The sequence below is a fragment of the Ambystoma mexicanum genome, chromosome 5q (genome assembly GCF_040938575.1).
Source record: "Ambystoma mexicanum isolate Mex_15411 chromosome 5q, UKY_AmexF1_1, whole genome shotgun sequence".
Lineage (NCBI taxonomy): Eukaryota > Metazoa > Chordata > Amphibia > Caudata > Ambystomatidae > Ambystoma > Ambystoma mexicanum.
This window is the reverse complement of record NC_090933.1, coordinates 754,671,760-754,696,279: the sequence shown is the minus strand read 5'-3', so window position 1 is coordinate 754,696,279 and position 24,520 is coordinate 754,671,760. Positions and strand designations below refer to the sequence as shown.

The 24,520-nt window shown below is 45.2% G+C and overlaps 1 protein-coding gene across 3 annotated transcripts in view; it reads right to left on the bottom strand.

The window, feature by feature from the left end:
* LOC138497642 (polyamine-modulated factor 1-binding protein 1-like) overlaps positions 1–24,520 on the bottom strand; it is a 2,990,269-nt gene that overhangs the window by 2,595,113 nt on the left and 370,636 nt on the right. For all 3 annotated transcript variants that reach the window (XM_069621239.1, XM_069621237.1, XM_069621238.1), the window contains 2 exons: positions 8,401–8,484; positions 7,986–8,111 (listed from right to left, as the gene is read on the bottom strand). In XM_069621239.1, coding sequence (XP_069477340.1) covers positions 7,986–8,111; positions 8,401–8,484 — 210 coding nt within the window. The remainder of the gene's footprint in view (positions 1–7,985; positions 8,112–8,400; positions 8,485–24,520) is intronic.

Here is a 24,520-nt window from a genome sequence, read left to right as displayed (position 1 = left end):
TCGGCTAGTGCGGCCGGGGTGCTCCCTGAGTCAACCAGGACAGCATTGGTGACTGTCCTCCTTAAACCTGATAAGGACCCTAGTAAATGCTAGTCTTATAGGCCTTTGTCCTTGGTGAACACAGACAATAAGATAATAGCAAAACTATTACGGATAGGCTCTTACCACATATGCCCAGCCTAGTACATCCTGATCAGGCAGGGTTTATACCAGGCCGCTCCCCTCAAAACAATCTGCAAAGACTTTTCACTCTAATGCATAACGTGAACCAAACGGTCCCCGTGGTAGTGGCTGCACTGGATGCAGTCGAATGGTCTTTTCTATTTGAGGTTCTTCGCCGCTCGGGTCTAGGCAATACGTTTCTTCACTGGATTTGGTTGTTATACACAGCTCCCAGAGCCCTTGTGTGCACTAACAGTAATCAATCCGAACCCATCCTTCCGTCCTGGGGAACTAGGCAGTGGTGCCCCTTCTCGCCGATATTATTTGCCCTTGCAATCGAGCCGGTGGCATGTGCCTTGAGAGACTATCATGCACATAGGGGATAACACTTCATTCTTACACATCGATCGTCTCCTTACACGCGGACGATATGTTAATATATGTCAAACATCCTCGAACGAACCTTCGCCCAGTGGTGGAGGAAGTCACTAGATTTGGAACCCTCTCTGGATTGCCTATCAATTGGTCTAAATCGGAGGTCCTCCCGCTCACTAAGTGTGTCTCCCCACACGACATTGGTGGTGATTTCGCCTGGTGTCCACAGGGGATTCGCTACCTGGGAATTCGGGTGTCTACATTGCCGTTCAGCTCTACGAGGATAATTACATGGCGACCTTTCAAGCGCTGGAACACAAGATGGATACTTGGGGGGCACCTTCCTATTTCCCAGGTGGCTAGAATTTCACTGTTGAAAATGGTGGTACTCCCTAAACTTTTATACATTTTCAACAACGTCCCGACCTGGCCCCCAACGAAACTGAGAAGCATGATGAATACATTGACTTGGGCTGGTGGGAGACCCCGCCTCTCGCTAGACGTGATGTATCGACCAAGCTCTCAAGGGGGCCTGGAGGTCCCTGATCTATTCCTCTACTTCCTGGCCGCCCAGGCCCAATATGCGGCGTGGTGGTGGACCCCGACGACAGATGTACCACACACTATCCTGGAGAAAGCTCTTGCCCACCCTGATGACATGAGGGGCCTCCTGTGGGGCATGCGGGAGCATAGCGATAAGGCAGAGGTACAATCAGTTGCGATCACTTTGGGGACTAGGGATTGTCTGGCTAAACTTGCGGAACTGGGTCAATGGTTCTCCCCCACTATGGCCATCTACCGGGTCCGTGGTATTCCTCTCACACATGAGAAACTGTTTCATTCAATACTTTACACAGTTACAGATTGAAACCATAGGGGACATCGCCCCTCAGGGCAGATTTATATCTTGGGATGACCTTAAAGCCAAAGGCGAATAGAACCCGATAATGTTGTTTTTGTATTACCGGTTGCGGGTGGTGCTGCGTGTTAAATGGCCGGACTACCCAATCTCCCCCCGGGTCATCCCGATCATGACACATATTACTACGCAAGTGTCCACAAAGAAATTAGTCTCAACATTATATCGCCTGGCTCGGTCCCTTAACCCTCATCGAGTAACTAGGTACAGAGATAAGTGGGAGGTCAACCTGGACTATTCATCAACTGACAGTCAGTGGGACTCTATTTGCGCCCAATCCAAAAACAGATCTGCCAATAATAGATTCTGCTTGATACATTTTAAATTTCTACACCAAGTGTACTACTCCCCCCTTCAGTTAAACAAGATCTAACCACTTAGACACTCGAACTGCAAGAGATGTAATCTAGTACAGGCTGATTTTTTTCATGTAACCTGGATGTGCCCTGCAATCCAACCGCTATGGGATAAGATAGCCGAAGCCATGACCAAAAAGATGGGTATCCTCGTATCAACATCCCCCGAAGTGTGGCTTCTGGCTTTGTTCGAGGAGGGAAACAATAGTGAGAAGCGGCTTCTGAGCATGGCTTCTGTGGTGGCGGGATCCCTCGTCAACCATTCCTGGGGTGCCCTCGTTCCTGCATTGACTTAGGGTAATGTCAAACTGTGAGCAGAGAGTGGCTCAGTTCAACCTAACACTTCCCTCCCATAGCAGACACAATTCCTGGGCGCCCTTCAGGAATTATTTGAATGAGGAGCAGGCATTGCATGGCACCTCTTGGGGTGCGGATACTTCTCCACACTGATTTAGTCGCGGCGTGGGATTAGAGACAATAACGGAGCCCGGCCATGAGATGATGTTTGGTTGTACCTGTATTATGATTACTTTGTGTGTTTAGGAGCAATAGAAGGAGTCGGGGAGGGGGGGCTGGCGGAGTGTTTAGTAGCACTGTGCCTCGTTTGGGGCTTGTTCTCTTTCTGTTTGATCTTGCTATGTTTTGATAGAACAATAAAAACAGTTTAAAAAAAACTTTTGATGCAACTAAGCTACTTATATCTTCACTAATTTTCTCACGTCTCTTCTATTGCTCCACTACACTTTTTGGTCTCCCAACCTCTCCACTTGCTCCTCTAAAATCGGTTTTCAATACTGCTATTCGGGTACTCTTCCGTTTGACCATACATGAATCCAGATCCTCTGCTCTTCTCACTCTTGGCTGGCTTCCTTTTCACACACAGCTCAAATTCAACTTTCTTTGCTTGGTTTTCAAATCACTCTACGGTCTTACTCCAGATAAACTCTCCTCACTGGTCTCATTCTACACTCCTGCCCACTCCCTTCACTCTAGTTCTCGGTCGTCTTGTAGTTCCAGCCCCACCCCCGGTGCCCAATCGCGCTTAAGCACATTTGCTCACCTTGCCCCCTGCCTTGGAATGTTCTTCCTCTCTCTCTACGTACTATCACTACCTACTCCTTATTCTGCAAATCGTTGAAACTTCATTTGTCCCAGCAGGGTTGATGTCAGGCTCCTTATGTCAAGCTTTCATTTGTTTACTATTGTACAGTTTTTATATTGTTACTATGTTAAGCGCTTTGGATTAAGGCACTAAATAAGCCCCAAATAAATACAAATGACCCCCAGCGGTACTAAACATTGGTGGCAATTCTATAATTGCAATACTACCGAGATTACCAACCCATTAGAGCAATAGCCTGGACAGCACAGTAATTCGCCACTGGAGGCATGTTTATGTATTAACTGCCAAGAGGCGCTGGAGTGCAGACACGCCGATTGGGTTGCGCAATGCTCAAATTCACTCATTCAGATCTTTTCATCCTGAATGCTATAATTATTATGAAAATCTATAATTATATATAATTATTATAAATGTCATTTCGTCACAACAGGGAGTTTTTTGCACAGTGACTTAATTGATGAGCATTTTTGCACAGTGTTTTCATAATGATTGTCAATAATAAGGTGTGCAATATGGCCATGCCATTGTCTACATTGTGTAACATTAATATTTCTTTTTGAACAATTATTTAACATTTCATGGTCCTGACAGCAAATGCCGTGTTTAGCAAACGAGACATTAACTACAGTAGAGACAATTGGTGCCACAAACCTGAATTACAGCATTTGATACTTTGCAGAAGTGAAACCTCCTTCCCAAAGTCGTTCGATTATACTGTACAGTACCATAAGCCTCCGTGTTACCATAATAGGCAGGCACACAAGTCTCCATATGAATGAAAAATGTTTCAGCAGCAATGGTTTTTTGTAATACAGGTCCTTGATTTGTTTGCATTACTTTGACTTGTGAGAAAGTTATGTAGCTGCAGCCCAGGTCTTTTCGCTCTGGGCCGCTGGCTGGCCATTTCCACCACGCACATACACGACAGGGAGAGTAACATTGTGCTAATAGCTGGAAAGGCTGGCACAGTTAATGCGTTATCGCCTAAAAAAACGAAGTTGAAAATAGCAAGGCCAATGAGGCCGAATTATTTTTTATCGAAATGTTTTCTTTTTTTGCACCTTTTTCCCCAAACAAATTGATGGGCATTAGGGAATTAAACAAAAATAGGGCATTAGGGAATTAAATTAAATTCATTTGTTTTTTCGGACTTGTTACTTTTTTTGGTATTATAACATAGATCCACTAATGCTGGCAACCCATAGAAAATAAATATTTTAACCACATACGGGAGAGCCTCACAAGCATTGAACAGAACCAAAAATGTATTTTCAGGGTCTTCTTAAATCAGCAAACAGACACCTCCAGTTAAACTCTTAAACACTTAAAGTGTTTAAACACTTACACTACACCTACATAACATATTTATATATATATATTCAGTGAAAAAACATTGATAAAGGGACATTATGGTTAATCTGGGCCCCTGACTTTGCAAAACCATTTAAAGTTGGGTCTATATTTTTATTGCAAAAGTTCATGCAGTTTCGTTGAATGTTATAAGACGTCCAGAAATTGCTCTTCCCCAACCCTGTAATGCACACATATGTATGTATGTATGTCCTTGAACATTTGTCAAGTTTGCAAACATCACAGCAATCCACGCTTTAATGACCAGGCAGCTTCTCCTTGTGCAAGTTTGGTAAAAAATCTTCCAGGTCTCACGCAGCTGGACCGCGTCCCCCGAGACTTTTCAGCGAGCAGCCGCCACCCATGCGTATTTTAGAGTGTGTGTGTAAAACAAAACACCTTTTATGATTTTCAGCGTGACCTGGGGATTTAGACCACAGTTGCCAGGTTCACAGGTCGAGCACTTCACCACTATACCTTATATCCTGGTCAAAACCAACAAACAACTAAAGGTGAACTGTGACATTTCGGGGCTGCACTCTTCAGAGAAAACCTTGGCATTGATGTTTCTTGTGCATGTTTATTTTATGAAAGACACATGCCCGTTTGTTCTGTGCAATTTGTATCATTATGCAAAGCAAATTAAATGGAATTTGCATATTTCACCTTGATATGCCAATTTCTGGTGACATCAAATTCCATTGGATATATTAATGGGTCCTCCCACTTTTTTTTCTTTTTAAGGACTGGACACCTGGTAGTCAAGAGCAACGATTTTTTCCATTCGTGTCTATCTGGATTTCAAATGTTTTGGGAACCCCCACTTTAACTTTGCCCCCCCCACCCCGTTGGTGAAACCGCACCAGTCGGGTCTATATCAAGTTTTATTCCGATTTGCTGAACGGCGCCAAAGTTCTAAGTCACACTAAAACTGCCCTTCCTGTGGAAAAGCCAACTTAACCAGAACTACAGGATTGCTACAGCAGACCGTCTAATAATATTTGAAGCATCTTAATCATCGTATGGCACCATTGCAAACAAAATGGCATACTGTACCCCCTTATTTTAGCTTCACCTCATGGGGTTTGCTTGCCACATTCCCACAGGCTCTGTAGATGTGGCTTGAAGAGAGCACCCGGAACAAGACTGAATAGAGCAGGCGATCTGCGATGCCTGCCGGGGAGGCCTGTAGTCTTCACACACAGTAATGATCCTCTAAGGCATTGCATCAACAGGCTTACAATAAATATCTCCCTAGGGTAAATGCCCCTTTCCCACAGTGAATCGACATGTAATACTTAGGAGCTTAAACTAGACCAACATATGTGTAAAGGTAATACAGCAACATACGAGGGTGCTGCTATCAGCCTCCATCAAGAAACTTACTTGTGGAGTCACCAACATTTGATTGGTTTGTCTGTTTGCTTGCATGCTGCACAGAACCTTTATTCCAGATGCCGAACCGAATACACTTGAAGTTTTATTTCGCACCACCTATTTATTACAGACCACACAGACTTTTTAGGCAGAGCGGGTGCTCTTCCACCAGTGAGATCCACTCACAAGGGACTGTCCACGCGAGTGGTGCTGGGCCAAGTGAGCCAATGAGTGTCCATCCACCTTAGCGTGCCGGCACTTAAAGTCTCGACGAATGACTCGTTGATCGCCTTGGACCGCTCCACCATACGTGAAATGGGGCCTGTGGCAGCAGTGCACTAATCTATGCAGCACACGGTGGCTCCATGCTGGCGCCAATAGTGTGGCCCAGCCCTGACCAGCTTGCAGGCCAAGGCTGCCTCTGGTGTTGCCTCGATACAAAAAGTGTCCGGTAGGGGCAGGGCCCACCATAGTTGCCCAAGTCACTTCTGACCAGTCCGGCAACACACACACCCCTACTTTGAGGGGAAACAGATGCACTTATAGCTGTGTTGCCTCTCCTCTCTGTGATTCAAGCAACGCCGATTCTTCCCACCCTGCCTCTCCAGTCCTTCAGTGTGTGGGCCTGTGCTCTATACAGCCGGGTCTTTGCCACCATGGAACTCACTTTGCGGGATAGCCCTACAGGGAAACGGGTAAGCTTCAGCTCCTTCCGCCGGGAAACATCTGTCTCCTCCCTCTCTTCGGAGGGCCACCATTCTGGGAAAGGAGAAAGACCCAACTTCCCAAAAGTATACATTCACTACTCTGGGCATGTGTCCATTCTTCTCTCTCTGGCCGGTAGCCACAAAATTCGGGCTCCTTCAAACCAAGGTTTATACACCACTGTAAAAAAAAAATCAAATGAACATCAGCACATTCTTTCCTAGTGCTTACAAAGAAGGTAATGAATAATCACAAGTGACATTTTATACCATTTATTCCACGCAAAAAACGTGCTGCGGATATACTACATCATGACCATTTTATATGTGTAGATTGCCGCCATGCAACATGTGGCTGGCACCATATATTTGCCCACTGACTAAGACCCTGCATATGAATGCTTTTCTGCCGCCATGCAACTTCTGGCCTGCACCTTGTACTTACCCACTTTTGGATTAATGTTATAACTATAAGCACTTTTGTTTTCTATCACTGTAACCCTTAGCACCACAGTGTTTTGGGCGCTATATCAGAGCAATAAATACATAAAAAAATAAATAAAATGGGGTACTTGTTCTCTCAAAATTAGGCACAGTATTTTGTGGACAGACTAGAATTGGATATTCGGTTTACTGTTCAAACCGACAAAGTGGTTCACAAAGATAAACTTCACAGAAGGAAAGAGTTTGGCACCTTGTTCATAAACAGAAATCGACACGTGGAATAAACTATTTCTTTTGAGATAATAAACTATTAAGAGATTTTGGTTAGCAGATACACAGCAATCCCCGACCACAGTGCTAAAGAAACGAGATTCTAATCCCTGGCTTCCTAACCATGTGTTTCCCATGTGCGTTTCCATGACAGCAGTCGCTTTACAACAACATGTCCATTGATTGGCTGTCAAGTCCCATTCAATCAGTGTACTTAAGTAAAACCGCCCTGCTTTGGCATGTCTATTAAGCAGCGATTACAAATCTATATCTTAAACATGGGATTCTAAAACATTTAACCCGGATCATCCACAAACGTAAAATCGTAATTCGCTGTGCACGTGTATAGTAGATAAGGGGAACAGATAATGTCACACTGTTATACGTTTGAACAGTATCGGTGACGTCACGACAGGTATTGTGCAGAAATTAACAAAATCAGGTAAATGTTCTTTTTTCCTGAGATTTTTACAACTGCGACTTATTCTGGGAACACAACGCTCGTTAACTCTCATACCTAAAAAGGCACACACGTTGTGTATAAAAGGCACTTGTGCGTCTAACAAGCTGTCACTTTATTTAATGTGCATGGAGACAGTAGGATGGTTTGATCTAAATGGAGGGAAAGAACAGGCTATCGCCAAGCAGTGCCCTATGGGAAACGCACGTAAACTCCAATACTTGACTAAGTTTTGCAGTGCAAGTATAGTGTCCACTTCTTGTGAAGAGCCGTAGCCAGCCAATAGCAGAACTAACTGAAAACCAATACACTGCCCGCGGCGCGGACTGTCGTCTCTATCGCCCGCTGAATGCTCGTCAATAGGTCACGCCGAGTTAATTAAGTGCAGACCTAGTCGTCTAAATTCTCGCAGTTCGGGGCACTTAATGGCATCTTTGTACAGTACCTGCTTTCGGGTCCCGTCCAGCTCCGTTTGCAGGGCTCCCACTTTAGCTTCCCACTGCCTCAGCTCGGATTTTGAACGGCTGTCCTCAGCTTGGAGCTGGTAGATGATACGCTCCTGGGACTGTAGCTAAAAACAGGACAACGCAATGATCAACATGTTCAAGAAAACACACAATGTAACGTTCATATTCCGCAAACAGTTTCTATCGGTGTAGAATGCAAAAAGAAAAAATCCCAAAAACATGTTTCAAACATCACGTGACAAATAAATAATTTGGATCCAAATGACTTGGTAGAATTCAGTTAGACAAAACGATTTCTGTAATCGAAAGTGCACTTGGTTTTATTCTGTACTGCGCAGCACACTAGCCGTGCGTGGATATGGCTTTAATAAATGTAAATGATTTCTCATATACCTCAGCGAGAAGTCCATCTTCTTTCTGTGGCCGAGGAAGTGTCTCCTTCTGCCGCCTCTGGAGCTCATCGTTCTTCCTCTGAAGCTGCAGGTTTACACACAAAGACAGACCACAATGTCAACCAACTGGACCTCACTTAAGGAACCTGCGCGATCGATTGGAGAATCGAGCAATGAGCAGGACCCCATCTCTGAAGTACGCTGCTCAAACTGCTCTTTCATTAAAGGATGCTCTTTCTTATTGATTCTGGCTTAAGTAATGAGAAAGCTTATCCAAAAATCTTTAGCATTTGGGCTGAAGTTAAGAAAATCAATGCAGCCATTTCCCATTTGAACTGAATATGTGAGTTTTATGTATGAGACACAGGACAAAGGCTGAATCAGATAAATCGATAGCAGTGTCAATAGAACATGCAGCCGATAAATGGTGTTTTAAGCAATTAAAGTGAGTTGTACACATGGGGAGGCTAATCAATTACCGTGCTTTGCTATTAACCGTTCTTAATTTCTACAAACATTCTAGAAGTGTGCGCTTAGGAACGAGGGAGCGCGTCATGCTCGGTCATAGACTTACTTTCTAGGGTTTTTAAAGAGAACAAGCTAGATTTCCCAATTTTTCTTAAGTATTCACAATCCTTTCCCTTTTAGCTCTTTGTATTATCTTTAATCATTACTGTATGCTTCCACAGTGCGCATTAATAGGTTACATTCTAATGAGACAGCCAGTGCTACCCGTTTTTATACTCCTAAATGCATCCTTTTCAGTGTGGCTGACCACACAACGAGCACAGTCACCAGCTATAAAGAGAACTAGGTTCCAGCACCAGATCGCCCCCTACTTTTTTTTGTATTGTGTAATTGGTTTTAAAACTTAAAACCTTGCACATACAATGACATATCAAAAGCATATGAATACAATCTTAGTACATAGCTACATTTTCACATTTTTCATTTCACAGCTAACACAATTCTATCAAACATTCCATAAGATCACATGCTGACAGTTCGAATATGCACTGTTCATTCTACATTTACTCACCCTCTTGATGAGCTGTTAATGCCAAGCCCAATAAAACTGATGTTGGCTCTTATACGCCAGTCCCAAGTTGACAAATTCTGTACATATAGCCACATATCAGCCATTGATAAACAACCCAAATTTTTTATTCATCCATAAAACAATTTTCCCTTTTTCCTCTCAATATTGGGGATGACACTACCAGTTGTTTTAGTGATTCAAATCTTTTCTACAGTACCTACAGACATTGTCAATAACTGACTCTTGGCCACCATAGGGCACTTTCTTTAGTTGGTCAGCGATTCAGTCTGAAACATAACAATAAATTGCCAAACATATTCACTGGAAACTTACTAAAAACGGGGCACACACATTTACCCTCTCATGTACTTTATTCATGTCTACAATATTCTTATATTTCACCAGGCTATCCACCGTTACACACCAGTCTGCCCTCCACAAATGCTTAAATGCATGAGGGTTATATGGAACGTCTTCATAATCAAGGTCGTACTTATCAAGCCATGATTTCCAATTTATGAGGTGCCAATAAAGATTATCCTGGTTTGCTGTTTTCAATTCTGCATATAAAGAATGGCAAGGTGGTAATATTAACTTATTACAAAGTTTGAAAAAAATTCCATAAGATCGGAGCATTCAATGAAATACGACCTAGCTCTAATCTTACTGCTGCCATTGGAATTGAAGTTGGTAAGGAAAACACCTTTTTCTAGATTTGACCTTCCATAATAGTCAAATCAATCTCCTCCAGTAAATGGTAGATTTCTATAATGTAAATAAGAGCAGGCACCACCTTTGCCTCACAGAATTTCCATACCGGCAGGAGTGAAAATGTACCAAATGTATAATGAAAGTGCTTCCTCTGGACAGCTACATTTCTAGCTTTATCCTTCAGATGATTCACTAAATTATTTTTATATGTTTGAGCAGTTAAAAAAAAACCCTAAATATCTAAACTGCTGCACCACCTCAATTTTGCAATCATCTACCCATCATGCATGGTTCTTCCTCTGCCCCTTTGAAAAGGCAATGGCCCTCATTACGACCCTGGCGGAAAGGTGTTTACGCCAGCGTAAACCATGGCGCACCTTTCCGCCTGACTACGAGTTCCCGTAGCGCCATGGTGATTTTTACGCCTGCTTTTTGCAGGCGGAAAAATCCATGGCGCTACGGGACTTGTTGTTAATTACGCCACCGTAATTTAGGGTGGCGTAATTAACGCCTTCCCCACTCCCATTATACCCTATGGGGCAAAAATGGGAATGGGGAAGGGTAAATGGGGATTGGGGGACTTACCGCCCCGCCAAGGTCGGAATGGGGCGGTAAGTCCGCCAACCCCCATGGCGGAGTTGGCAGCTTAGCGCCATGGACCATGGTGCAAATTGCACCATGGTCCTCCGCCAGGGTCGTAATGAGGGCCAATGACTTGTTTTTCTTACGTTGCTAATATTTAAGTCATTTAACTTTACAAAATTACTCAAAGGCCTTCAAAAGTCTTTGCAGTCCAATCTTTGTTTTATCTAATAAAACAATATCATCCGCGTAGGAAATCCATGAAGTTGTTAACTTATTAATAACTGGGGGGGAATATAAGCTACCAATTCAATACACTTCCCAAGATCATCCAGGTATATATTGAATATATTGAGTATATATTGTGGGATGTATTTACCCATGCATCCGAGCCCTACCTCAAAACTGTGCAGTATTGACATGGAAAACATCATGATGGCCAGAGCTTCCCAGAAAATGCACAGGGAAATGCATGAAGAATAGGCTGCCACTCATTTTTGCCGATGTTATGGGCACAGAAGGACACTGCCTAAAACCACCATTGGACTACCCACACAGTAGTCTGAAACCATTGGGAATGGCAATGCTGATTGCCAAAAGCAAACCCATAACTGTTGGGAATTAATTTTCTTAAATCCCAAAAAGGGGTGCAGTACCAGTACTCACCACTATCCAAAAGCCGGCGTTTTAAAACCACCAGATTTTGTAGAAAACTGAATAAATGAACCCAAAACATGCCAATGAAAGACATTTTAAGAGGTGGATCCAATGTAAAGTTATATTCTGAAGTGACTTGAAGGTTTATAACAAGACTGGCTGAGCTGGGGATTTCAGCAGTTTAAGTAAATTTGGACTGAAAGACATTAAAAATCTCAATGTTTAAGAGAAATGAGTGACCTACTTTGAGTGTCACATAGGTTGCAATTGTTTAAATGTCATAGTTTTGAACTTAGAATCAGCATTCTAGCTGCATATGTAAAAAAATTGTCTTGACTTAAACTGGGAAACAAAAAGTGACATTTTATCTGAAACCTGGCTTAAGGAACTGAATTCTGCCTGGCAACTACCCCCATCAGGAGTGAAACTTGAGTCACAGCTGTGTTCCCAGGCCTAGCTGCCCTTTTGCTGCTCACACCAAAAGGGATATGACACTTCCCTGATTGAATTACCTGGGCTCTGCAGGAAATTGAACAAAGCCCTGTCCTGACTCAGGCAAATGTTTTATTGGCGGGAGTCGTAAATGGAGCTTCCTCTTGGCAGAAGCTGGGAGGGGCAGGGTCTCTGAGCTTGGCAGAAACTGGAAAGACTGGTTTATGTACCATGTGACATGAAAAGACACACCTCTATAGCCAGAATATGGTTTTAGAAAAAGATGAATAACTCCTAGAGCGGACTTGTGAAAATTATTTAAATGACACCATAATTCTTGTGATTTTTCTGCCCACATTTTAAGAGGTTTTTAGAACCGGTGGTATGTTCAGGGGGGTTTTAGCGGAAAAGAGGATATTACTCAAAATGTGTGCATGTGAAAAATCTGACACTTCATCAACTAATGTCCATACTCCTTACGCACATGTGTGTAAATTTGGGTCAATGTCCGGAATTGCAAAATCAGTTAAAAAGTGAAATATGTGCCATTTCTGAATGCAAGCCCTCAGGAAGAGCAGATTTGGACAGGGTATATCTCCTGTGATATGTGATGTGTGCATGTAATTTTAAACCAATGTTTACCTGTGCAAATATGTCTTTTGTTATCAAATATAGAATGTGTGCAATTTGACTGGGGAGTGTCCTCTCTGCAAGCCATAAAATGACATCACTCTGACACAACTTAGCTCCCCCAATCAGGGGAGAAATGAAAGCTTGGCCAATGATAAGTGGAGAGGGGCTGGCTAGTGATGCTGCTCACACACACCCATTTTAAAAACACATAAAAGCAGAGAGACAGGACAGATAGGGACTTTCAAATCCATTTGCAGCTGGAAGCTCTGCCGGGAAAATCCATACTTTACCTCCATCAATCTCCAGAGAAAGCTGTGCAGAAAGATCCAGACTTTAAATCCCTCAATCTTCAGAATCCAGAGAGAGAGCAGACCCAGATCACTGTGAAGTGCAGAGACCAGAGTCCCGTCTAAAACCTGACCAGATCCATGGCGAGGCCCATTTCACTCAAGAATATAGTGTGAGTACCTAGAAAACTGTGCAGAACCAATCTCTTAGTTAAAATAATATAATCCAAGCTATTTTAATCTAAGTAGAACTGCCTCCTAACTGTCACCTGTCATTTGTAAAGCTGTCACCTGTGATTTGCTAGTTGCAAGCTGCACTTGTCTTTTTAACTTTAAAATTTCAAATCTGAAAAACGACCTTTATTTAATCGCTCATATCTCCGCGACCGTTTGTGCTAGAGACTTGCAGTAACTTTCATCTGAAAGCTGGGATCCTAGGCTTTCTTAGGACCCCAAAACGATAGTGATAGTCCTTGTAGTTCCTCTGTAATCTCGCGAATTTTACCGCGATTTGCAATTTCTTCACGTGTAAAAAGCTGCTGCTGCTTGCCTTCCATTTGCCAGAAATTCGTTTAACCTGCTAATCATCCCTGAATCATTGCTAGTGTGAGCCTGGACTAATATTAACTAGATACCACTCACCCTGAACTTCTAGAGGGAATTAAAAGCAAATTTAGCATATTTTTCACTCCATTGCCAGCACATATCAAAGCATTTTGCCTGTGTTTTCAACTTCTGTAGTCTAAGTTGCTGGGTGAACTGAATTACATTTGAATTGCATTTCTGAGAATTGTGTGCCTTCCCTCCATTTCCTTGCATTGCATAAAAGGGGGGGGTGAATTGTACAAGAAAGTGGTTACATTGTCTTTGCTGAAATCCTATCAAGTTATTTTCTGTACTGCATTTCATTCCACATTGCATCCATTTGAAACCATAAAAGTATTGTTGCTATCCTATCCATTTCATGTCGACTCCTTAGTGATTATCAAGAAGTGTGCTATTGCCAGATTCTCTGTTGTTAATCTTTATCATATCAGATTAAGTGTGCTATTCAATTATTAATTTATTCTAAAGTGTGATATATATACCTATTGTTTAAACTATCAATTAAACCTTTTAACTTGCAAAACAGAACTACTTCTTGGCTCATTGGGGTCAGGGGGATTCCAACAGAGGAGTGTTATATAGGGGTAGTCATCCAGAACGCATGAACTGGACATAAAGTTATATCAATAAGGGTTTTCATTCAGTATTATAGACTAGGCGTTGACTTAGCTGTAGTGTTGAATTGAATCCTCTTACAATATTGAATAGTCTCGGGAGGATAGCTTAGGGGCAACGCACTCCCCGGGTCCGCGCTTAGAAACCTCTTGTTATTAAGCGCGTTATAAATAACCAATCATATCAATAAGAGCTATTATGCATTGTAGACTGCGTCTGGTGGGTATATTTTACGTATAGTGTCCTTCTTGATTTAATGGGACACTTATGGTAGTGCTGGAGTGAAGGTAAACCAGGATTTTTATTAGACCATTCACGTGTTTCGGTGAGTGGACACAGGGAAATGTCTCTGAAATTGGCTGGAAATGAAGACAATTCTCAGACATTTCGCTCTGGTCACCCACCGAAACACCGTCAACAACACATGGCCTACCTTCCAGAGTCCCCACACGTGTCCCGATGAAAACGGTACCTCATGTGTGGGTGCACCTACCAGGGGCGCAAAAGGAAAAGGGTAACCCACTGGTAACCCCAAGCCTTTCGCCACAGCCCATTTTGTTCATGTGGGCAACCTTCAGATTTGGGCCTAGGGTGTCGAAGCCAGCAAGGAACACAGGGAACCCCATGCATTTCCAAAAAGCAGACACCCGTGGGAATCCACAGAGGTCTGACTTAAGCAAATCGGCCCAGAATTTATTACCCAGTACCCCCGTCAAAGACCCACATGGGAGAAGGGTGCCCAAGGCCAGGGATATTACCGCCGACTTTGCTGGAGCCCTGGCTGCCCTGCGTTACAGCTTCTCCCCACCAGGGAGTCTCAGCAGTGTGCCAATACCTCCCCGAAGGGAAAAGCTGTAATGCAGCCCAGCCACAACTCCAGGACGGTTGGAGGTGATGTACCTGGCCTTGGACATCCATGTACTATGTGGGTGTACCGTCCCCTAAGCACAGCAGCAGCTCCAGGGAGCCCCAGCAGGATCCCCATTCCTCTCGGAGGTGACATCTGTAACGTAGCACAGCCAGAGGTGGAGCCTGGGCTTGCAGACGGACAACCCACATGGGAGGGATCCGCTCCCAGGGAAACACCAATGTTCTGTTAGCATAGGGGGCAATTTGTGGCCTGCCCCTGCAATTGTGTCCCAGCCCACCTACATATCTGCCCAGATGGCCCATTCCCACCCACACTACCAACAATCCAGCCCCAGTCTCGCCCACTCCACTAACAGTGGGCCCTAACCATAGAATAATAAAAAACAGTACTCACTTAACGTTGCAGCTGCTCACGTAGAAAAAGCTGTAAACAAAACAAAATATATGCGTTTCCTACGGTCACACCAGAAAAATGTAGCCCTCCCTGGGTGCAGATAAGGGGGGGGCTGTCCTGCACTCCTCCCTGGGATCAGGCATCCCTTCCTAGGACCAGATATCTGGTCCCAGGGAGGGCTGCATGATATGACACCCACTCCATTGCAGGTGAGGGGTGAGGGGGGGTCCAAGCCCCACCCCATTAGAACATTCCCTGTCCCTTTGGGGTGCCCCACAGCCCCCCTAAAATGAGTTCCACCATTTTCCCTTTTTTCCTTTGGTAACCCAACTGCCCTTTGGCGCAGAGGGGCACATTGGTATGCCAACCTGGCTCCGGGGTGCCCAAAACTTGCAGCCCCACCCACTGGGGGGCCTGTCCCACAATTTTTGGGGGCCCTCTCCACCCTCACCCCAAATGGGTGGCGGGGGCACCTCATGCAGGTATCCCAGGGCCTCCTACAAATGGCTGCGTGAGGTACACCCCCCTCTCCATTTGAGGTGGGTGGGAGAGGGCCCCCAAAAATTGTGGGACAGGCCCCCCGTTTCACACAAAACTGTAATCCAACCCCCGGGCTATGTGAGAGGGAGGTCCCCCCTCACTGCTAGGGGGCTGGATTACCTTCAATTTCACGTCGGCGTGCGTAAATCACGCCAACGTGAAAGTAATTTTCCCCGCAGCAGCTATTTCGGGCTGCTTTAGTGAAAATAAAAGGTGAGTGTTCGCCTTTCTCCCCCTCGATCTCCGGCTGTATTTCAAGCTGGAGATCGTGGGAGGTGTCGTTCCAACGACACCCTTTGTGACTGCATTGCTGCCCGCGGATCGATGCGTGGGCAGCAATTCCCACTAGACACCAGGGATATGTTTGTGACGTGGGTGGGAGGAGAGGGGGGCTGCTTACAGTAAGCAGCCCTTCCCCCCCCCCACCCCCCCAAACTTGGGGGCACATATGTGCACAACCCTGGGGGCAGATGGCTGATCACCTGCCCCCAGGGAAGGGGGCAAAAAAAATGAAATAGAACATGGATGGGGTGGGGGGCCTGGGATTTCCCCCCTGAAAGGGTGGTGGCTCTCCCCCTACCACACCAAGTGGAAACGGGGGGCCATCCCTTGTAGCTCTCCCTGGGGCCAGATTTATGTCCCCAGGCAGGTGTACATGATGTGGCCCCCCTTCCAATTGAAGGGGGGGGAGGGCCACCAGGAATAAGTTCAGGCCCCCCAAAGGATGGGGCTTGCAGGTTAGGCCCCCCTGGGGGCAGATGGCTGCTCATCTGCCCCCAGAGAAGGGGGCAAAATAAAATTTAAAAAATCAAAAATATCAACTGGGATGGGGAGTGAGGTGGGGGGCCCTAGACCCCAGGGATTTTTTTGCCCCCCTGAAAGGGTGGTGGCCTTCCCCCTTCCACACCAAGTGTAAAGGGGGCACCCCTTGTAGCCCTCCCTGGAGGCAGATTTATGCCCACAGGCAGGTGTACATGAGGCGGCCCCTCCAACCAATTGGAGGAGGGGGAGGGCCACCAGGAATAAGTGCAGCCCCCCTAAAGGATGGGACCTGCAGGTTTGGCCCCCCTGGGGGCAGATGGCTGATCATCTGCCCCCGGGAAAAGCAAAATAAAAAACACAAAAGGGAGTTTTGGATGGGAGTGGGGGGGGCACTAGCCACCAGGAATTTATTTTATGGAAAGGGGGGTAGCCCTCTCCCCCTCACCTCAAGGGGGAAATGGGGCACCCCTTTTAGCCCTCCCTGGGCGCAGATATCTGCTCCTAGGAAGGGGCATCTGCCCCCAGGGAAGGCTGAATGAGATGCCACCCCCTGCATTTGGTGTGGGGGGGGCAGAGGGTCACCCCCATTACATGAGAAAATTACCTGGCAGTTTAGGGTGCCCCTCAGCCCGCCCTAAAGTGTAGTGTACCATTTTGTAGTGTACCAGTGTACCCATGCCTAGCAGGGATCACACAAAACAAAGTGACAAAAGGACGCAGTATCTCGTCCTTGGCAACAGGGAGGGAATTCCAAGGACGAGATACCTCGTCCTTGGCACTAATGAGATTAAGTAGTTAATGATAGGTCTTCCAATCACTCCTGACATCTTTTTGCCAACATTATAATCACAACCCTTTGTAGGGACTTTTCATCAAAATTAATTTCACATGTGATGTCATCAATGACAGTCATCTTTGATGTCCTAGGTGTTGGTCTTAGCAGTGCACGTTGATGGTGAGAGTTTTGCTTGCTTAGTTTACCATAACCGGCGAATTTCTGTGGGTTTCCGATTTTACTTGTAACCATAACACCCCTTTACCAACATTTTTTCACTGAATTTCATAGGTTTTTATTTGTGCAACTTAAACATAACATCGCTTTAACAAAGTTTTTTCACTGAATTTCATGGGGTTTTGCCAGGATACCCTTAATTTAACTAGATGTCCCTTCTTACTGCCCCCAACATTATAGTCCAGAGTCTGCAGACAGAGCAACTGTCCGCAGACTTCGGACAGCATTCACACTGCCCAAAAACGCAGGGGTTACCTTACATTATTATATCCTGCAGCAAACAAACACATGTACTTTAAAGTACAACATATATATGTAGCACATGCAAAAATTAAATGTATATACAAATTCTGTACTTATGAAGCCAGAAGTACAATTTCATATGTTGCGCAACATGATGGAATGCACCAAGCACAAAAGTGAATTGCACATCTAACAATATTACCTCGGTGCAACCTTGCGTACACACACAGAAGCAACTCTCAGAAGCAACTCCAACCTACTCAGAAGAAACCCTTACAAAAAGTAGCAAGTGCACTATATTTCTTCCTGTAAGAGTAGAGTTTGTTGTATCTACATGACGTCTAAGAAATTGCCATTTCTGCATAAAGAAAACAAAATGGCTATCACCCTAAAGTGGAAAAATGTATGTAAATTGTTTCACATGTCACTAAAACATGGTTTTCTGTTTAACAGTACATAGTGCAAATGAAGAAAGTGGCCCTGAATTACCACCAAATGAGCAAGAAGATGGCTACAGGAACCCCCACAATCCAAATGCTGCAAATTAACTATTAAGTCTGTCTGCAAATATGGTTGAACTGAATGCTAATTTTGTACAGTTAATGACATTTGTGAAAAGTCATATTAGACAATATTCGATACCACTGCATCACTTGTACCCCCTGCCCCCTGTACCAGCCAATCATCCCCACCAAATTCCTTCAATCAACAATGCTACGATGAAACCTCAATCCTTTCCTCCCCTCAAACAATCTGTAGAAAAACCCAATTCCCCATACATGTTTCCCATTCTGCTACCCCTTCCCTTTCTTAATTGAGTGTATTTCTGTGTGTTAATAAATATCTATGTATTTACTGTTGTGTGTGTTTCTCTTTTTTTTTAAAGCCCCATTTGGAGTCCGTGGACAGCGCAACTCTCTGGGCTGTCCGCAAACAAACGAGGTGCTCCCGAACAGCACGCCTGTCCGGACATGTCAGCAAAGTCATGATGAACCTTTATATGGTTTGGGGGTCCTACTCCTGTCCTACAGACACCTGGGCTCATGCACATCTGATCAGTTGTGCCCTCTGAACACTGCGCCTGTCCAGAACTGTCTGCTGCATGAATCACACTTATTAGCTTGGGTGGCTCACCTCTGTCCTGCGGATACCTGGTTGCATGCTCACACCGTATCCTGCGCAATAGGTGTCCTATTGATGCCGTCCAATCCGCAGACGTCATACCACCGCACCCGCGCTGTGTGTCGGAAGTGTCCACGGATACTGCCCTTACCCCCGGACAGTCTAAAAGTGCATTTTTGGCCAATTCAGGCCATGGTGTTTTAGGCTGAAACTTCACCCTTGCAGAGGTCCTAGATCATGCCCTGATCGATCTAGAGATTTTGTTGTAACTTTTTTAGCACCACCCAAGGCTCGAAGTGTCCACGGACAGTTGTGCGGGGCCCCACCCCCATAAAAGACCACACCCCACTGCTGCTGCTCCATGTGTTTCTGGCTGACCAAGACTGACGCTTTTGCTATACAATGGTATCCATCAATGCTGCAGCTGCCTCATCATCATCATCATCATCACCACCACCAGCAGCAGCAGCACCAGCACTATCATCATCATCATCATCATCATCTGGAGGGCCTGGAGAGGGGAATAGGCGTGGTGATGCGGGGGGGGGGGGTCAAGAGGTAGTGGAAATCCCTGTTACCAGCTGACACTGTGCATCTTGGGTGTGGAGCCTGTTTACCACCGTTCGGGGGGTACCCAAGGCACGTGCGACCAAGGTTTGATCAACTGAGTGCAATGTTGTACTCCGTTTCAGAAAGCCTGAGCTGTATATCTATGGGACCCCCTCCATGCAGCTATCCCTAAGGTCAATTCACAAGGCAGCATTTAGGAGGGTCGTACCTTTCGAAGGGGTGAGCAGGTTCACATCCACTGTCACATCCTCATTGTCTGCTCCTTCTACCACAAGAGTGTGGGGCAGAAGATCCCTGAAGATGCCTCACAGGCCATACATGACCCAGTCGACCCTTACCTTTCAAGGGTCACTGTTCTCTGTATGCACTGTGACACACCACTCTGCAGGGGGCAGCAGTTTCGAAGTGCTTTCGAGGTTGCAGTCCGGAAGCATGAGAAACAGTGCCTCCTACCTAAGAAAGGCCCATCTCAACATCTTCCTTTCTCCAACTGCCCAATCGTCCGTGTGGTTGGTTCCCTTTCCGTCCCCTCCCTTCCTTTCCTTGTGTGTCCTGTGTAAAAAATGCAGAAAAATCATAAAACAAAAAATAAAAAAAGGTTCTTTTCAGAGCCACCTTTCACAGTTCAAAAATAGAAGTACCAAAAATGGTGCAGACCCCTATGCAGCCTGTGAAGTCCGCGTATAGCACGGTAGTCTGCAAACATCTAAAACATGTAGGTGGTGGCAGCATCTAAACCATTGCACTCTTTTGCGCGAGAAAGTGGTGGCTCTGAAAAGAGCCTTTTTTGTTTTTGGGAGGTTTTTTTCAAGTTTTAAAGTGAAGTAGGCAAAACCTACTGCAAAATTCTTGCTATATCTGCAAAAAGGGCTGCAAAGCATTTAGGATAGTTTACAAAAAAACTGATTACCAGCATCAGTAAGATGTACTCCATCTCTGTGGAAAATATTGGTGGTATGAAATTTAATATTTTCAATATCGAAAGACGTCATGTGAACATCTCTCAAAAATGCACAAACAGCCTTGTTAACATTGCGCATCGCTTTCTCCATTTGCAGACCAAATTAACTGGAGCGCAGCCACACCCGTCTCTGGGCAATGCGAGAAAAAATTAGTTGGGTGTTCGGGAACAAGTCCATCATTTTCCCAAATGTCTCCTTCATTCCAAACTGCAGTGAAATTCCAGTTACACGGCCTATACTGTTCCCTCCACAATGAACAATGATCATATCCTGATGTTGCAGTATGACCAAATAGACACAAAATGGGAGCAAGTCCACCCACTTCATGCAGCGCACTCCATACCACTTCACATCAACATGATGAGATCCAAGATGTTCAGCCACTCCACACTGCTTTACATACATCTGCAACCAATGGATCCACAAGTCCCCAAAATCCACACACTCTGCCTCCTGAAAGACACAGCCATAGCCATCTGCACTCCTCTCAGCAAACAGACCTTCTGCCACATTCTCTCCTTGCATATCACACCCAGCAAAACTTATTGGCCAATCCCCTGGGATCCACAGTCCCATTTCCATGTCTGGTATCCTCAAAAGCCACGTATATGGACCATGCTGCCTGCAGACTACTGCGGTGTCTGCGGACAGATCGTCCAATTCAAGGGGGTGGGGAGAGAAATTAAACCCATGGTAGGGTATTTTCTGTTTAGTGTTGACTCTGAAAAGAGCCTTTTTTTAAGGGGCTTGGAAACAAACATTTATATATCACTTATTTAGGCTTTTCTCTTGTTTTTTTTCCTTACAGGCTTACATGAACCTCTTCAAAGCATTCCTTACATTATAAAGAAAAACGGCATTTCCAATATTTGACAAATAAATGCCATCTGCACCTAAACAATTCACACTCTGAAAATGTATGTTCTCATTCGCAAAAGAGTACATCCCAACACTACACAAAAAATTAGATATGCCTCTGTTCACAAGACACCATACTGCATCTTGCTGAGGACAGAAGACATTGGGGCAGTTCCATAGTGCTCTAGGTGTTATGTGAGAAAATAACACCTTTGCATATGGAAAAAGCAGCATTATTGCATTTAGCAAGTCCTTCAGTACACTCTGCAAAGTTACTGCACTAATGTACCCCAAATGCAGTCCTCTATAGTGCACCACAAGAACATCTGGAGTATTTAAAGTGGCAATATCTCGATAAAGTGCAAGTACACCTTGCAAATTGTGCCCAGGCACACCACAAAGCCTCCACTCCCTCAAATCTAAGGTTGGCAGAAATGCCACTTATCTCTGCATACTTCTGCAGATCAGTCACAAAGAAATCACCCACCATCCACACTGACTCTCTCCATCTCTGCAACCACAGCCATCTTCACTACACACAGCAATGAAAAAACTATGACGCTCTCTACCTATAAAGCACAACCTGAACACCTGACTGGCTGATCCCCCACAGTCCCATTTCTATGCCAGGCATCCTGGGTAGACCCGGATGTGGCATGCCCTGTCCGCGGACTACCGCAGTGTCCGTGGACCCCGTAACACAGGGCAGCCCTTCTTCCCTTTCCACTTCACGCTTTGCACTATTTCCTCATTGGCTACTGTTAAGCAGTCACACACCCTGTAAAGACTGGAGGAGGTTAGCTGTACTCCTGCCCTCTATATGGCAGAGTAGAACCACACAGCACCCCAGCCAATATTGTCCATTGTTGGTAGCAATGGATGAGCAATAAAGGCTTAGCTCTCAGGAGGCGATGCAGGCTGGCTATTAAGCACAGTGTAGTCCCCAAGCCCCCACAAAGGAATGTCCACAGACTAGGTTAGTGATAACACAATGCTTTATATAAATAAGGTTCAGAATAATTACACAATCAATAACACACTTTGTGCTTTGGCAATATTAATATGATAAATATGTACAATGTCTATGTGGTACCCCAGTTAACTCTTGACTCCGTTAAAATGCACCAACTGCTGACAGTCTCAACGGCATACAAATCAAATAGTAAAGTGAATCAACAATAGACATGCGAAGGAAGGCAAGTTAGGTTAAACGATGGCAGAATACTGGGTCCCTACCACTAGAGACAGTTCTGTGGGAGGATCCCCCCCACCTGGGCAACCTGTAAAATTATATAACAAGCCCAGTCCATATATATTTAACGTAGTCTCGTTTTCCTTCTAAAATTTTCTACTAACCCAATGTACCTGAGTTTAGCAGAGTACTTTGATGGTTTGTTGACGGCTCACTTTAAGGCAGGAGCCACGGGTCGTCGACATTCCTCGAAGAAAAGGTGAACAATGTCATTGAGGCCACAGTTTCGGCCTGTGCGGTGCTCATCGACGATTGGTTGTGGGCGTCCTGCGAAGATGAGGCATGCAGGGCATCTCGATGACAAGAGTTTGTTGCCACAAAGAGTACTTAATGAAGAACGTCGGCCCAGCAAGGGCGTCGGGTCGTCAGTGTCGACAATTGGGACTCAACCATGGCTGCCTGTCGGATCTTCGTCAGCGTCTTTGTGGACTTTGGGTGGCAGGAAACCCATCAGCAGATTATCCTCGGTTCGTCGGCAACCTTGACTTTCTCTGGCGGAACAAACCGGTTGACGGTGATGGCAAGGGAGTCCTTGATTTCAAAGTGTTTTAGGCAATAGAGCGTTGGGACTCCGGGCGACGAAGTTACAGCGGTCCCTCAAGCCTCGGTCAACGGTGATGGTCGTCGACTGCTTAAACGTCCTGGCACTTCAATGTTTCTTCAGCAGTGCCATCCTCCAGTCAGCAGTCTTTCGGGACTGACTTCCAGGGAGCCATGGTGAAGATAAGATGGTGCATGATGGTCCCTTGTAGCTCAGGAAGAGGTCTCCTAGCCAGGTCCTCTCTTCGATCAGTTCTTGGAGACACAACTGCTTTCAAATTGCATCGAAGGAAAGCAGCAGCAAAGCCGCCTTCTTCCAGCTGGGCATCAAGGTTAAGCATCAAGTTTCGACTTCAGCTTCTGAACGATTCTAGTCAGTGAGAGGTCCCCAGACATACTGTTCTGTTGCTCATTCACAGTGCTGAACCAGGCTCAGGCAGCCATTCATTCAGAAGGGCATTCAACAGGCAGACAGGAGGGTTCTAATATCCATGATGTTGATCAAAGAGATTGGGCTAAGTGTTTGTTAATTAGAGTGCCTCAGACTGGTCATGACTGTATTCTGAAACTGAGTGTGGAAGCGTGGAAGAAAGGGGTCAATATGAGTGCACGAAATCTGCTTTGATTGCCAAGTTTGGCAAGAGACCTACCCAATACCTTAAAAGGTTTATGGATTATAAGAAAAGAGAGAATGCGTCTTGGGTTGACTGGGTGAGTGCTGCGCATATGAACATGATGGGATGGATTGATGGATACAACTTGTGTTGAATTGTCCCACCTCTTGTTTTTTGAGCATTTTTCTGAAACCTGTTCACCAGAACTTCATCAGTATGTTGCTGATCAGAACATTTTAGATCTCTTTAAGATGGCCAAGCTGGCTGACAAGTGGGTCTCCCACTGGGTGTCCCCCAAGGAACCCAGTAGGTAGGATAAGGACAAAGAAAAAGGGACCTCGCAGAATGCTGAGGAGTCCCAAAAGCAGTCGACTAAACCAAAGCCTTCCTCTCCTAAGAACCAATAATCTAGTGGGGATGAGTCCTATGTGGGTGGGAGTAAGAGTAGTAGTGCTCCTGCTGCAAAGCAGGCTCCCAGTGACTCCAGTACCAGACCTAGTATTACTGGGACTTGTTTGGATTGTGGGGCTCTGGACCACAAGAAGGGTGACCCCAAGTGTAAAGGTAAAGCACTTGGAGTCCAGGCTGTCAGCATGACATACCCTTACTTCATGCCTGAGGTAGAGGCGACGGTCGTCCCCTCATCTGCAAGAATCACATTCAGTTCTCCTACAGAGATTTCCCTAGTGTCCCTTGAGGCCTGAGACCAGTGTGCAGAAGTACTGACTACAATCCCGCCAAACACCCCAAGATTTTTGAGAAGCGTCCTCCTGAATGGCCAGCCTTCTGCTTGTCTGAGGGACACTGGGGCAAGTATGAC